The 16,713-nt window shown below is 43.1% G+C and overlaps 1 protein-coding gene across 1 annotated transcript; it reads right to left on the bottom strand.

Annotated features, from left to right (window-relative positions):
* Positions 1-7,534: 7,534 nt before the first annotated feature.
* UQCRB (ubiquinol-cytochrome c reductase binding protein) lies at positions 7,535-14,717 on the bottom strand. Its single transcript, XM_066624113.1, has 4 exons — positions 14,628-14,717; positions 11,097-11,168; positions 8,890-9,056; positions 7,535-7,777 (listed from the first exon to the last, which is right to left on the bottom strand). The coding sequence occupies exons 1-4, from the start codon at positions 14,644-14,646 to the stop codon at positions 7,700-7,702; spliced, it is 336 nt and encodes a 111-aa protein (XP_066480210.1). The 5' UTR covers positions 14,647-14,717; the 3' UTR covers positions 7,535-7,699.
* Positions 14,718-16,713: the final 1,996 nt, after the last annotated feature.

Raw genomic sequence — 16,713 nt, 5'->3', positions numbered from 1 at the left:
CTCAGTGAGAAGCGTTTCGAGTTGCTGCTTTCTTTTAAGGCAGGCCCATTGGCAAAATTCAATGATAAAACACAAAACCCTAAGATCATTATTCCCTGTTTGGATTTTAACTGACATGAAAACGTAGTTCTGTTTGACTGGGACATAGTTCAAAACCCAACAGCTACCCTACTGCAGCAAATGATGGAAAAGGACCAGCCTTAGAAACACAAAGCCATCCTTTAACTTGTATTGATAATAAACAGATAAAGTTGTCAGATCCTCTTTGTTGAGCTGGCCCATTCATTTTTCTTCAGGCTGGAAGGCACTGCTGCTATCGTGTGGGATGCCAGGCTGATTTTCCTTTCAAGAAGAGACAGTCCAAATGGGGCTTACAGCCAAGCGTAGTGCTAGCAAAGCTGCGTGAAGTCCTTCACACTGTTCCGGTAGACATATTTGCGCCAGACAAGTCCATATGGAATTAGACAAAACAGCCACCATCAACTTAAGCCAAATTACAATGCCAACCTGGAGATGCACAGCTTGAGTCCCTAGAGGGGACTTCAGCTGTGGACCCTTTACCCCTCCACAACTTGCTTTTGCTACCCTTCTAATCCTGGCTGACAATGGGAAAAGGATTTTTTTTTTTAAGGTTACCACCATTCTCATATGCTCAGTGTCAGGCTTGTACCAAAACACTATAAATGATTAGTGCAAGAGCCAACTTTCAGCAATCTGTTTTGCCAAATATCCAGGCAGGCAGGAACATACTGTGTAAAAGCTATTATTGCTTTAAAAGTTATAGCAAGCAGACACCTTAAAATATTTAACATTTATGTTTTAACATCTCCAGGTTTTATTAACTGTTCTTTACACAGTCATCTGGTCTGTTTAAGGATGGAGCAATAATATAAAAGGAAATACAGCTTCAAGTAATTGAAGTAATAAAACTTTGAAACTAAATAGCATATCATAATTCATTTTGCATAGCATATATTAGATTTCATTACATCAGTACATGATTTAAAAGTTAAACTCTCTTGTGGGTCATAAGCCTTTAAGGTACTGTCATCTTGAAAAATGATTTATTTATTTTTTTAAAAAAGTCACAATAGTTGAAGCTTTACAATCAAGGAACATCCCCATCTAATGCCAGGGTAAAGAATTAATGGACATGAAGCTTCTATGCTGCTTACACAATATATTTTTCACTGTTTATATTGAACCCTAGGATTTATGGAAATGACGCTAGAAACAAACCCATGTATTCACCATCTCCATGTACCACTTCACTACTCAAAACTTATCTAAAGGGAAGGAGGTTTCTGTGCCTCTGGTAAACACAATATCTGTAAGTTGGGGGGGGGGGAATTGTATCTAGCTGAATAGCTTGTAAAAAACATTTGAAGTTAGCACTCTGAATATACCTATAACCAACTAATTATAGGGTGGAGGAGAGAAGATGACAACTGCTTAGATCCAATTCAAATTCCATATCATCACCTCCCAACAGAAATCCAATCTCAAGGCTGAGAAGATGTGCCAACAATACCAAGGATCATGGTTAAATGCATTCCACCAGTCTCCATCTGGTAAAACCTCACAATGAAAGTTAGATGCTTATTAGCACTTACAAAGGAAACCAGGTCTGGTTCAATCACATCCAAAGTGAGATTCCATATAGGTCATGCGCAGTTCTTTCCCTCTTCCAGAGATTTAATTCATATCCTGCCTTTATGCTCTAAAGCAGCAATTTTCAACTGGTGTGGCATGGCAAATTGGTGTGCCACAAATGGTCCACAGGCATGCCATGGAGTATTTCGGAAGGTCATTTATTAATAAGGCTATTGGGGAATGCGAGTCCCTTGCTAGTTTTGCAGTCTACCTTGTTAATTGTCAAAAAAGTAATTCTGCGCCCTGAAAGTTTTAGTACATTAACAGTATGCCATGAAATGAAAAAGACTGAAAATACTGCTCTAAAGAGAGCTGCCCAAACAGTTAATATTTAAGCAATTTTATTCCATCTCACTTCTGGCACTGAAACCCAACTAGAAGAAAAATGAGTTTGGGAAACTGACTGTAGGAAGCTGGGGTAATCTACCTGCATACCCTGTTTGCTATCTATATCAGAACCTACCTCTCCCTCCTCCTCCTGCTTTCTATGTGATTAAATTCAGATTTACTAATAATGTATCTACTTTGCCATCCAAGATTTGCTGCCATCAAACCCAAGGACTGGATTGCTCAGTTATGAGAAAGTATGAATGAGCAGCAGTTGTGAGTAAACACTCTGTATAAGGTGACAAACCACAGACAGCCACGGCAACCTTTTTCTTCACTCTATGGAAGAGCAGCTATTTAGGTGACAGAAAACAGTGCGTAGAATAACTAGTAGCTCTATTTCCTGAAACAGCTGTGAAAGTAAAGCACTTCATAGTGGTAAACAAGTGATGGTAGCAAACCTGTGTGTAAGCACCACATTCCTACCCATTTAATATACATAAATTGGATGAGGAACAGATTTAGTTTCTTTCAGCTTTGATTCTACAGACCAAAGGAAGGTTCAAGATCCAGTAAATTACTGAAATATTTGCTAGAGCAAAATGCTTTCAAACCAGTGACTTTACAGGGGCATCTGGTTTGGGACTCCTCATCCCTATGGGACAAGGACGGGCAGGTTAGTGAACAACAAGGCAAAGGCAGAGTAGGAGAAGAAATTGGGAATGGTAGCATGATGGGATGTGATAGACGGTTTGGCACAATGAAAGGATGCAGGGATAAAGGAGCTAATAAGCAGCCCATCCTGGGGCATTCCATGTGCAAATGCTTTTATGCAAATACCCAAAGTCTCCAAGCAAAGATGGGAGAACTGGAATGTCTGGTGACTAGGGAAAACATTGACATAGTGGGCATAACGGAAACCTGGTGGAATGCGGAGAACCAGTGGGATACCGCAATCCCGGGCTATAAACTCTACAGGAGGGACAGGGAGGGGCGTGTTGGAGGTGGGGTGGCTGTTTATGTTAAGAAGGGGATAGAATCCAGCAAAGTAGAGATTGAAGGCGGGTCTGACTCCACCATAGAATCTCTGTGGGTTAAATTAACAGGCCTGAGAAGTGATGTAATACTTGGGGTGGACTATCATCCTCCAGACTAGAAACCGGAAGGGGACCTTGAAATGAGGGAACAGATCAGGGACATGTCAAGGAGGGACCGGGTTGTAATCATGGGGGACTTCAATTATCCTCATATCGACTGGGTCAATTTGTGTTCTGGTCACGAAAAGGAGACCGGATTCCTTGACATGGTAAATGGTAAATGCCTTAGAGCAGCTAGTCATGGAGCCCACCAGAGGACAGGTGACTCTGGATTTAATATTGTGTGGTACTCAGGACCTGGTTAGAGATGTCAATGTTACTGAGCCATTGGGAAACAGTGATCATGCTGCGATCCGTTTCGACATGCACGTCGGGGGAAGAATACCAGGCAAATCTCACAAAAACCCTTGACTTTCGATGAGCGGACTTCCCTCAGATGAGGAGGCTGGTTAGAAGAAGGTTGAAAGGGAAGGTAAAAAGAGTCCAGTCTCTACAGAGTGCATGGTGGTGGCTCAAATCAACAGTAATAGAGGCCCAGCGGAAGTGTGTACTGCAAAGGAAGAAGAGCTCGACTAAGTCCAGGAGGGTGCCCACATGGCTAACCAGCCAAGTTAGAGAGGCCTTAAAGAGCAAGGAAACTTCCCTTCGTAAATGGAAGTCTTGCCCTAATGAGGAGAATAAAAAGGAACATCGTTGTTCGTCGTTGGCATCCTTCAGTCTCGAAAGACCATGGTATCACGCTCTGAATAGTGGTTCTGGAACAGAGTGTTCTCTCCAGTGCGCGACGCCTGGGTAAAGTAGATATGGAGGACAGACTGTTACCCATGCAGCAAATCCCCCCTCTCCACGTTGCTGAAATGGTCCAATGGAAAGGCAGAAGCCAATACGGTTGGTTCCAGCGGCGTCGCAGGAGTTGCCAGAACGTGACTGTGTTCAGCCATGAACTGCCTCAGGGACTCCGGCTCGGATTTTGCCTCGAGGTTGACTCCTGAAGCCTTTTCCATAACTGGATGTAGCCACAAGGCAGTGGAGGTTTGGGATCAGAGTTTTCCTTCTCTCAGATGAGCTGCCTTCCCAGGCTGATGAGCCCCATCTACCCGGTGGCTATTTAGTCGCCTCTTACGACAAGTACAGCCAAACTGAGGGCCTATTCTTATCCCCAGCCCCCAGGGGATAAAAAAAAAGGAACATAAAAAAAGGAACATAAACTGTGGCAAAAGAAATGTAAGAAGGTGATATGGGAGGCCAAGAGAGACTATGCGGAACACATGGCCAGCAGCATTAAGGGGGATAATAAAAGCTTCTTCAAATATGTTAGAAGCAGGAAACCAGCCAGAAAAGCAGTTGGACCTCTGGATGGTGAGGGAGGGAAAGGGGAGATAAAAGGAGATTTAGAGATGGCAGAGAAATTAAATGAGTTCTTTGCATCTGTCTTCACGGCAGAAGTCCTCGGGCAGATACCGCTGCCCGAACGGCCTTTTTTGACCATGGAATTAAGTCAGATAGAGGTTAAAAGATGTTTCAGACCTAATTGATAAGTTAAAGATCAATAAGTCAGCGGGCCCTGATGGCATCCACCCAAGAGTTATTAAGGAATTGAAGAATGAAGTTGCAGATCTCTTGACTAAAATATGCAACTTGGCCCTCAAAACGGCCACAGTGCCAGGGGATTGGAGGATAGCAAATGTCACACCGATCTTTAAAAAGGGAAAGAGGGGGGACCCAGGAAACTATAGGCCGGTCAGCCTAACATGTATACTGGGTAAGATGGTGGAATGCCTCATCAAAGATAGAATCTCAAAACACATAGACGAACAAGCCTTGTTGAGGGAGAATCAGCATGGCTTCTGTAAGGGTCTTACCTCATGAACCTTATAGAACACTTTGAAAAGGTCAACAGGCATGTGGATGTGGGAGAACCCATGGACATTATATATCTGGACTTTTAGAAGGCGTTTGACACGGTCCCTCACCAAAGGCTGCTGAAAAAACTCCATAGTCAGGGAATTAGAGGACAGGTCCTCTCATGGATTGAGAACTGGTTGAAGACCAGGAAACAGAGTGAGTGTCAATGGGCAATTTTCACAATGGAGAGAGGTGAAAAGTGGTGTGCCCCAAGGATCTGTCCTGGGAACTGTGCTTTTCAACCTCTTCATAAATGACCTGGAGACAGGGGTTAGCAGTGAGGTGGCTAAGTACGCAGATGACACCAGACTTTTCCAAGTTGTGAAGACCAGAAGTGATGGTGAGGAGCTCCAGAAGGATCTCTCCAGACTGGCAGAATGGGCAACAAAATGGCAGATGCGCTTCAATGTAAGTAAGTGTAAAGTCATGCACATTGGGGCAAAAAATCAGAACTTCACATATAGGCTGATGGGTTCCGAGCTGTCTGTGATAGAGCAGGAGAGAGATCTTGGGGTGGTGGTGGACAAGTCGATGAAAGTGTCGACACAATGTGCGGCCGCAGTGAAGGAAGCCAATTCTATGTTTGGGATCATTAGAAAAGGTATTGAGAACAAAACAGCTAATATTATAATGCCACTGTACAAATCGAAGGTAAGGCCACACCCAGAGTATTGCGTCCAGTTCTGGTCACCACATCTCAAAAAGGACATAGTGGAAATGGAAAAGTTGCAAAAGAGAGCAACAACGATGATTACTGGGCTAGGGCACCTTCCTCATGAGGAAAGGCTACGGCGTTTGGGCCTCTTCAGCCTAGAAAAGAGGCGCCTGAGGGGGGACATGATTGAGACATACAAAGTTATGCATGGAAAGGATAAAGTGGATAGAGAGATGCTCTTTACACTCTCACATAACACCAGAACCAGGCGACAACCACTAAAATTGAGTGTTGGGTTAGGACAAAAGAAAATATTTCTTTACTCAGTGTGTGTGGTTGGTCTGTGAAACTCCTTGCCACAGGATGTGGTGATGGCATCTGGCCTAGACACCTTTAAAAGGGGATTGGACAAGTTTCTGGAGGAAAAATTCATTACGGGTTACAAGCCATGATGCATATGTGCAACCTCCTGATTTTAGAAATGGGCTAGGTATCAGAATGCCAGATGCAAGGGAGGAAACCAGGATGCAGGTCTCTTGTTAACTGGTGTGCTCCCTGGGGCATTTGGTGGGCCACTGTGAGATACAGGAAGCTGGACTAGATGGGCCTATGGCCTGATCCAGTGGGGCTGTTCTTATGTACATGTCAGAGTAGGCTACATATGTTTCTAGCCAAATCATGTGTTCACTGAAGACCTCATGTTAGAGCACAACATAAAAGACTACATGCACAAGGAATTTATGATGGATCAATTTGTACTCAGCCCATTAAAGCAGGAAGGTTACCAACTACAGGTGTGGCCCTTTATGAAGCTAAAATGGCTACAGATGAGTCATACTGTGTGTCTAGTTTTTGCAACAGTTTTCTTCATAGTTGTGCACGTACCAGAATAGATTAATGCACAGTAAGCAGAAGTCATCTGAACTTTTTGCTTTGTCCACTTGTGCTGCAACATCTTAAGTTAGGACCAGTATATCACACTCTTGGGCAGATCTCTGAGCTCTGCTCAGCAATCAAATCCCAACATTTGTGTATCAGAACATAAATATGGAAAACTCATACTTCTGCTTTCACCATGTTGAACTAAGGTAAGCAAACTCTTGAGGAAGAAATGGATGCTTTTGTTTAGCTTAGATACAGCACATTTACCATGCAACAATGGATATTAAGAACAACTGCTAATCAGAGAAAGAATCTTTGAAAAAGTTCAGTGTTTAAGCCATTTCTGTCCAACGTTGCATATACTCAACAGGGATCAAATGTGTACACTTGTAGGCTGGACAGATCAAATGTGTACACCTGTGGGCTGGACAGAAATGGGTTAAAACCCAATCCTAAACCTTTGCACTAACAGATCCCTTGATTCGAATGGGACTTTATCCCAAAGTATGCTCAGGACTGTATGATTTAGTGACTCAGTATGGCTGAAATATGCCTTATTTAGATGATTTACATCCAATCCAGTAAATAAATTCAAGTGACTAATTTAGGTTAAATGAGGCAATTGCCTTTATTTAAAGATTGGCAGCAAAAACAAATTCCAAAAGCATCTATTAATGTAGCACTCCATGTGTTTGGGTAGACAAGAGAGGTGTTATATAATGCCTATCTAAGGTTGCTGCTGCATACTTAGTGTGTGTCTGCATCCCTTTCTCCAGAGACGATGATGGATATATATAGTCACTCTGCAGATGGGTATCCCTTTCTAAAAAGGGATCAGAAAAGCAGAAACAAACAGCAAAGGCTGTTGCTTATCTACATATCCAGCTGCAGGAAACAGCTGTATTATGACAGAAAGAATTACTCAAACAGCTGGAATGAAGTTCACAGATCACCGTGTTAGCATGCAATGTAGCTGAAAGGCTTGAACCAATTCCTTGCAATTTAGGAGAGCAAATTCCAAGTAGATCTGGTAATGTTTATTTTAGTTGGATGAACAAATATTAGTGAGCAAATAGTTACATGGAATATCTCAGCACCCAAAGTTCCCTCAACAGACCTTTACCAGAACCATATAATTTAAAATTTAAGAAAAAAAGACATCTGCGCCAATAATTACAAGTTATTTCTTCTTCCACTCTTCTCTTTCGAGTCTTTCACGAATGACTTCTTTCAAATATGGCTCAAGGTAAAATTTATCCTGAAAAAAAGTTATATTAGAAATTTCAGAGTGCATCTTTGCAATAAAGCCAAGGTAGTCCCTGTCTGCACAAGACTGCCTGAATTACATTCCTTGGAAATGCTAGTAGACAACAGAATTGGAGCCACTGGTTTTTAGAAATCTCCCACGTGTAACACATGCTTTCCCTTAAAGGTTTGCAGCAGGCTAAGTTTAATCACATTTTAGGTGCTGAAAACATTGGTATGGGAAGGCTGCTTCTGCTTCACTACATTTCACTACATTTCATAAAGTTAGGATAGTGTAGTAAAACCTCACAAATAAAATCACCAAAGAAGAGGTGATCAGCATGCAAGAACTGATTTCTGCAGAAAGGCTGTCCCAACCACAAGGCATGAAGCTCGGGGGGGGGGGGCGGCGGGAATAAACATACTACAGACAGCACCTACCAGCTAAAAAAAACTCCCAAACCTGATCCAGAGAGTCCTTGGTAGTACGGCAGAAGTCTGAGTGCTCAGAGTTCACTTCCACCCAGATGCTGGGGGCAAACACTAAACTGTTTCCTCCCAGTCATCTGTTCAGTGAAGGTGTCCTGCAAGTGCTGTTTACTCTCAAGAGTTTCTAGACTGGGCCATTAGCATTACACCCACTTAGAGGCAATTCTACAACTTTATATTAGCATGACAAAAACACTCAGCAGATCCAAGTAATCACTATTACAAATAATCACTCAAGTATTATTCAATATTCTGTACTGGCCAAGAAACAGTAATGCAGGGTGGAAACACTTCTATGCTTTTTCCTGTGGAAAAAGTCTAAAACAGCATTGTTTCATAAAGTTAGTAAAATAAAAGATCGGTGTAATACTATCCAAATCAACTTTTCAGATACTACTCTCAGAAAGCAAAAGTGAATCACACAGATAGATAAGTTTGTAGGATGGGGTGGGGCAAGGGAACAATAGGAACATCACGAAAATCCAAACATACTAAATCAGAACTGTACTGATTTGGGTAATTAGAAATGTTTTCCATTTCAAAATTTTCTGGAAAACCCACATTACTTGGAGTGTATAAGTAGTCAACTTTCCCCAAAAAAGCATTTACAAGGACGTGCATGTGACAATCTCATACCTCCTCATATTTTACCCACTGTTCTTTGGGAAGAATTTGATGTCTCATGCTCAAGTCCAGAGCTCTCTTGATGCGAAATAATCTCTCATTATACACATCTTCTGGAAGTCTCTTTAGTGCTTCCTTCACATCATCATCTTCATACATTGTATCATCTCGCATGAGTCCTGTAACAGACAGATGTTTCTCATTAAGAAAAATGCTGATCAAACTTTGGTAGTTTTTACAACAGTCTTTGAATACAACAGTGTGTGAATATCAACTCACAGCATTTTTTGTTTTCAAGTTGCTACACCCCTGACCTTCCAAAATTAGATCTCAGAAACTTGTTAACACTCAATCAAGTGTACCCAAAAGCATGTTTGTGGGGATGTATGTGTACCACACTTAAGAACTGCAGATTCCAGCACAGTCAATGCATATCCAGAGGCATCCAAAGAAAAGTTTAAAATTCAAGTGACATCCCCACCCAACAATCTTTTCATGACAGTTTCAAAACCACTTGTTCTGGAGTACTTGCATCAAATATGATAGAACTGCTCAACAATGGGCACAATCCTAACCAGGACTACTCAGAAGTAAGTCCTATTTTGTTCAATGGGGCTTACTCTCAAGAAAGTGTGGTTAGGATTGCAGCCAACGGAGCTTAAAGTTTGCAGCAATCCTAAAGGCAGTTATGTCAGGTAAAGACAAAATGACCCAGCTATTCTCTCATATGCTAACATGTTTCCCAAGGCTTACCTGAAATTGTTTTGGTTCACCAGTTCATAATTGAACACATCACATGTTTGCACATCCAGAAATTAAGAAGCAATAACATTCTAAATTTGCCATTAGTACACAGTTAAAGAACAAATTAACAGATGAACAATTCACCAATATGCTTCTTTAACTCTTTCATTTAAGCCACTTCTGCCCAACACTGCAAATACGCAACAGGGATCAAATGTGTACACCTGTGGGTTGGGCAGAAATGGGTTAAATCCATGGGGCTTGGAAATTTTTCAGTCTAGGCTAGATATGGGCTAGTCTGGGGCAGGAGGTCTGGTCTAGAGGGTAGAGCCTCCGTCTGCCTGAAGATAACATCCACAAGGTCACCAGTTTGAGGCCACCGGCACCGTGTGACCTTGAAGCAGCTGGCAAGCTGAAGTTGAGCTATTCCATCTGTTCTGAGCATGGGAGGATGGAGGCCAGAATGTGAAGCCAGATCGGAATGAAACACCTGAATGTAGTGGTTCTTGAAAGAAAGAACCTTCTTTCAATTGTAAAAATCCCTATTTAATAAGGGATTTAAATAAGCCTGCCTATGTAAACCGCCTTGAATAAAGTCTTGAATAAAGACCAAGAAAGGCGGTATATAAATACCAGTTATTATTATTATTATATACCATGAATTACTATATATACCATGAATTATTATATACCATGTCACCTGGCAGGACAAAGTTCCAAACAACACAGTCCTGGAACGAGCTGGAACCCCTAGCATGTATGCACTGCTGAAACAGAGACGCCTGCGTTGGCTTGGTCATGTCATGAGAATGGATGATGGCCGGATCCCAAAGGATCTCCTCTATGGAGAACTCGTGCAAGGAAAGCGCCCTACAGGTAGACCACAGCTGCAGTACAAGGACATCAGCAAGAGGGATCTGAAGGCCTTAGGAGTGGACCTCAACAGGTGGGAAACCCTGGCCTCTGAGCGGCCCGCTTGGAGGAAGGCTGTGCAGCATGGCCTTTCCCAGTTTGAAGAGACACTTTGCCAACAGTCTGAGGCAAAGAGGCAAAGAAGGAAGGCCCATAGTCAGGGAGACAGACCAGGGACACACTACACTTGCTCCCAGTTTGGAAGGGATTGTCACTCCCGAATCGGCCTTTTCAGCCACACTAGACACTGTTCCAGAACCACCATTCAGAGCGCGATACCATAATCTTTCGAGACTGAAGGTTGCCAACAACCATGAATTTCTATTTGATTGTAATTTCAATGAAAAAAACCACAGAAAGGAAATGATGGCAGTTAATATTTGCAAGATCTTTAGAAAATAATTATATTTTAACATTTAAGACTCACAAGCACACACACTTATCTGGCATATCAAAAGGACACAGTTGTTCTTTTTCTATTCCACAATGAACAGATTAGGGTTCTTATAGAGGATTTGTCTTAGTCGGTCTCTAGTTTATCTGCAAAGTGAAGACAAACCTACCAAGTTTGTTGAATCCGGCTGCATTGTAATACCACTTACGAAAACCATCAAGCAGACGCCCACTGGCTGCAGCTGGAAATATCAATCATTGCTATTAGTTCAAAAGTAGAAAAAGGTCCAATATAGGCATTTATCCAAGAACAAAAAAAATCGACAAATATGGGTTTCATTTTGTATTTATAGACACGCAACATTGCTAACACGTAAGAAGGTTATGCCAAATACCTTGGCTGCAGTGTGCTTGTTGGCAGCTTAAAAACCCTAACAATACTTGAAGTACTCAAGTTCAATATTTTTGAGGGGAGAAGCTGTGCACCGGTCTCTCAAAAATGGACCACTATTAAAAATGGCAAAAAAAAGACTGAACACTGCAGTACCTCAGTTTACCAAAGCACTATGGTTCTAAAGTCTTGTTTTTTCTGATACAATTTGCATATATGAAGAACTTTTTGATAGCCAAATTCAATGAACTGTTAATGGTTAATATCAGGCCTTCTGACTTCTTTTGTTCAGGTCAGGGCCTTGAATACAAGCATAGTACTTATTGTGTCACATACATGTGTGTAAAAATGTAAAGCCCTGGCTTTAACTGACAGCTAAATATTTAACAGATTAGGAAGAACTCAAACTTTAAAAAACTACATTTATCCAGCATTATTCTATGTACCCCAAACTCCATTTAGCGTTTGTTTAAAATACACATGGCTACCAGTGAGCATGGCCAACAAGTGCAGTTGGAGAGCACATCAGAGGAGCGGATTGGCACAATCCTATTTCCCCACATTTGGAAATGGAGGTTGTGCAAACATTGCTTTCTGTCAGTGGACAGAACAAAGGACAACAAATTTGATTAATGCCAGTTTTAAGCAAACCATAAAGCTATATATAAATATAGCTAACCAAAACTTTTGAAGTAGACAGTAAAGGAACATCAGTCCCTAACTACATCTGGGGTTGTGGCAATACTGCAGAACAGCTGCCTTTTTAAGCCAACAATTACAAAGGAAGTAGTACAGAGGAGGATAAGTTTGGGAGAAACAAAATCCAACAGCTATGCACTGCATGGAAACCTTGTGTAGGAAAATTAAACAGCAGGTAAGAAGGCAGCTTGCTCAGTCACCCATTTCTGTACCTTCTAGTTGGCGCCTCCCACACAAGACCCTGTGCCTTTTAGCAGTCACAAAACAAACTGCAAATGAGCAAATAAAACTTGGCCTCCACAAGTGCATATCATTTTACAGCTTCTCTTCAACACAGAAGTATTGTGTTCAGGAGCCACAACCCTTCTGATGACTGCTCAACCAAGAGTTGGGGTTTGCATTCAGTGTTGCCCAAGGCATGCCATAAACTGGGCAAGTGTAAAGGTCAGACTGATGCATGTCATAAGAACATAAGAGCCCTGCTGGATCAGGCCAAAACCCCATCTAGTCCAGCTTCCTGTATCTCACAGTGGCCCACCAGTGAGCACACAAGACAAGAGATCTGCATCCTGGTGACCTTCCTTCCATCTGGCATTCTGAGGTAGCCTACTTCTAAAACCAGGAGGTCGCACATACCCAATGTGATTTGTTACCTGTGACAGACTTTTCCTCCAGAAATGGTCTAGAGGTCTGAGCCTTCGTCTGCCTGAAGATAACATCCACAAGGTCGCCAGTTCGAGGCCACCGGCACCGTGCGACCTTGAAGCAGCTGACAAGCTGAAGCCGAGCTATTCCATCTGCTCTGAGCGTGGGAGGATGGAGGCCAGAATGTGAAGCCAGATCGGAATGAAACACCTGAATGTAGTGGTTCTTGAAAGAAAGAACCTTCTTTCAAATTGTAAAAATCCCTATTTAATAAGGGATTTAAATAAAGCCTGCCTATGTAAACCGCCTTGAATAAAGTCTTGAATAAAGATCAAAAAAGGCGGTTTGTAAATACCTGTTATTATTATTATTATTATTATTAAATCTGTTCCACCCCCTTTTAAAGGTATCTAGGCCAGACACCATCACCACATCCTATAGCAAGGAGTTCCGCAGACTAGTTACACACAGCATAACAAAATATTTTCTTTTGTCTGTCCGAACTCTCCTGACACTCATTTTAGCAGATGTCTCCTGGTTCTGGTGTTGTGTGAGAGGGAAAAGAGCAACCCTCATATACTTTTGCACACTTTTTTGCACAATGAGCAACCAGCTAATCTCAGAGTGTACATAACCATCATGGTTTGTAATCCGTGATGGTCTTTTCCTCCAGAAATGTGTCCAAACTGCTTTTAAGGACATCTAGGTCAGATGCCATCAGCACATCTTGTGGTAAGGAGGTAAAAAACATAAGAACAGCTCTGCTGGATCAGACCAAAAGCCCATCTAGTCCAGCTTCCTGTATCTCACAGTGGCCCACCAAATGCCCCAGGGAGCACACAAGACAACAGACACAACCTGCGTCCTGGTGCCCTCCCCTGCATCTGGCAATCAGTGGCAGCCTGCCTCTAAAACCAAGAGCTTGCATTTACCTACTATGATTTGTAACTCATGATGGACTTTTCCTCCAGAAATTTGTCCAATTCCCTCTTAAAGGCATCCAGGCAAGATGCCATCACTACTTCCTGTGGCAAGGAGTTCCACAGACTAATTACATACTGGGTAACGAAATATTTTATTCTGTCTGTCCTCTCTCAACACTCAACTTTTGTGGATGTCCCCTGGTTCTGGTGTTATGTGAGAGGGAAAAGAGTGTCTCTATCCACTCTGTCCATCCCCTGCATGATTTTGTATGTCTCAATCACGTCCCCCCTCAGGTGCCTCTTTTCTAGACTGAAGAGGCCCAAATGCTGTAGCCTTTCCTCAAAGTGAAGGTGCCTCAACCCACTGAAATGGAAAATTGCCCATTTCCACTAGAGTTCCACAGATTGATACCACGCTGGGTAAAGAAAGATTTTCTTTGTCTGTCCTAACTCTCCCCACACTTGATTTTAGCGGATGTCCCCTAGTTCTGTAAGAGGAAAAAGAGCATCCCTCTATCCATCACCGTTCCCGCATCCTGTGACAAGTAGTTCCACAGACTAACCACACACTCAGTAAAGAAATATTGTCTTTTGCCTGTCCTAACTCTCCCCACACTCAGTAGATGTCCCCTGGTTCTCCCCTGGCATCATTGCCAGATGCCATCCCCACATCCTGCAGCAAGGAGTTCCACAGACCAATTCCGTGCTGGTCCTAACCCTCCCCCCCCTCAAGAGATGCTTAATTGCAGTGCAGTGCAATCAATAGCTGTTTAGCACCTGCAGCCTACTCAGCACCTCTGCCAGGAGGAGGTGGAGGTGACTGAGGAGCCACAGCGACCCAGGTGTCCCCCCCCTCCGACAGGCAGCCTCTCCCCCATCCTCCCCCACTGACAGGCAGCCCCTCCCCTCACAGGCAGCCCCTGCCCACACTCCCCTCCCCTACAGCAGGAGCCGCCCCCCAGCAGCGCAGCTCAGCTCAGGCAAGACCCTTTCCTCCCCACCCAGCCCTCTCTCTCTTCCTGGTACCCCTCCCAGGCACTCACCGGGTGCCCTCGCCGCCATCTTGACCTCCTAGAAAGACGCGCACACTGCTCCCTGGGTAAAAAGGGCTCCTCAAGTCACGTGCTCAAGGCCCTAGCCGTCACGTGACTGCACTGACTGAGCCATGCATCCCCGCAGCCCGACGAAAAACACTAGAGTGACACTCGTCAGTGAGTGACGGCGAGACCTCCTGCCAACTTTTTGGATGCCAGATGCTAAGACAGCACCTGGGACTTGGGCAGTGACTTTCATTAGGCAGCTGCAGTATTGTCCCTCCCATGCAGGTGCAAAGGCAGAAGGGCCAGTTCAGAGGGAGGAATTGCAGCCCAAGCCTCTGCATGTCTACTCAGAAGTAAGTCCCATTGAGTTCAGTGGGACTTACTCCCAGGTAAGAGTGGATAGGATTGTAGCCTTAGGGAACAGTCCTATCCACTCCTACCTGGGAGCAAGCCCCACTGGAACTTACTTCTGAGGAGACATGCAGGGGATTGGGCTCAAGCTACAATCCTATCCACACTTACCTGTGAGTAAGCCCATTCACTATAATGGGACTTACTTCTGAGTAGGCATGCCTAGGATTGGGCAGCAAGGTGGTTGCTGTTTGAAAGCAAGCACTGAAGAGTTTGTGCTGCAACCTGCAGCCCCCCTTGATCAATCCTGTACTGAGGCTGCTCCCTTCACCTACTGGACCATGGGCCGTGGCTCCCCATCAAGACTACAGCCCTATACATCAGTGGTTCCCAAACTGCAGGTCTTGCAAGGATGCCAGAAAGATCCAAAAACTAATCTCCTCAAGCCCTGAAGCTGTTAAAAAACCAGATAGCTTCTCACTGCCTTGCAAAGAGCTGAGCTCCTGCAGTTTGCAAGCATGTGTAAATATAAGGAGATAAATGTATAAGGGTCTTTTTCTGGTTATTATTACTTTTAAAAAAAGATCTAAAAATATTTATATAAGTCTGATAAACATAGGTGGGTCCCAGAGCTTAAAAGTTTGGGAACCACTGCTATACATTGTATAGGGGGATAGATTTTTGTGCGAGGATGCCATGGCTCCCCTGGTTGGTTTCCATGACTCCCAGGGAACCACTGGTCAGTTTGGAGCCCACTGCTATACTGGGAATGGGGTGCTATGAACAAGAGAAGGGCTTACTTCACTCTGTCACTGTAGCCCCCATTAAATGTTTATAGAGAGGATGGATGAAATACAGGCCCCATCCTATCCAATTTCCAGCCACAGTGCAGAGATAAAGGAATAAGTGGTACCTTGTGGAGGCCTCCATAACTGGCCCTCCAAGTGCAAGATGCAGCTCACGCCTCGTTGGCATGGCTGCATCAGTGCTAGAAAGTTGGATAGGACTGGGTCAACAGTTGCTCAGGTTAATAATTCTAGCTTGAAAGGAGGGATGGCAGATCACAATCCTGCAATTCTGCCCTGACTCTTGTTCCCAGAGGTTATACAGAGGTTGATAGTAATTTACCTGAATCTGGACACCTAGCTTTGTGTTATATACAAATACTAAATATATACATATGTTGTTACATGTTAAATAGTGCTTTAAAACAAATGGTAATACAAATCTTTGTATTATATCCCTGCTAACTGGCAGAACCGCTTTTTTTAAGATTGTGATGCCTTTTGGACCAGAGAGCCATTTAGTTAGTTGATTTTTGTCTGTAAACTGTTGTATAAACTTGTTTTTCTTAAAAAGCAGTATTTAAAAAAGACGTTTTAAATAGTAATAGTAGTAGTAGCAGCAGCAGCAGCAGCAATGTTCTTCTCTCAACCCTTTCACTTACTACTAGGAGTCATCATGTATTTGCAGGCAAAAGAATACCTTGTATTAAAAAAATCTCCCCCACCATTTTGGTTCACAATCAGGGTAATTCTAGTAAAATCATTCCTTCATAACTCCCTGTCCCCCTCACCAATGGCCAACCAACTATAGAAGCAGTTGTACTCCTTTCACTTTCATGTAGACTTGCTGTATTTTTACCCACTTGCAACTGGGTAATTGCAATTCTTAGATGCTTTAACTGGGACTCATTCAGCTTTATGAGATGAACTGAGTAAATGCACGTTATGTTATG

This window comes from Tiliqua scincoides, chromosome 4 (genome assembly GCF_035046505.1).
Source record: "Tiliqua scincoides isolate rTilSci1 chromosome 4, rTilSci1.hap2, whole genome shotgun sequence".
In the NCBI taxonomy this organism is placed as follows: Eukaryota; Metazoa; Chordata; class Lepidosauria; order Squamata; family Scincidae; genus Tiliqua; species Tiliqua scincoides.
Note: the sequence above shows the minus strand (reverse complement) of the source record. Positions and strands in the feature narration are given on the sequence as shown.

Excerpts from the sequence above, each read along its gene's own strand:
- UQCRB (XM_066624113.1), bottom strand. Across the intron at positions 9,057-11,096 it reads AGCCGGATTCAACAAACTTG|GACTCATGCGAGATGATACA; the intron begins GTAGGTTTGTCT and ends TGTCTGTTACAG. Across the intron at positions 7,778-8,889 it reads AGTGGGTAAAATATGAGGAG|GATAAATTTTACCTTGAGCC; the intron begins GTATGAGATTGT and ends ACTTTTTTTCAG.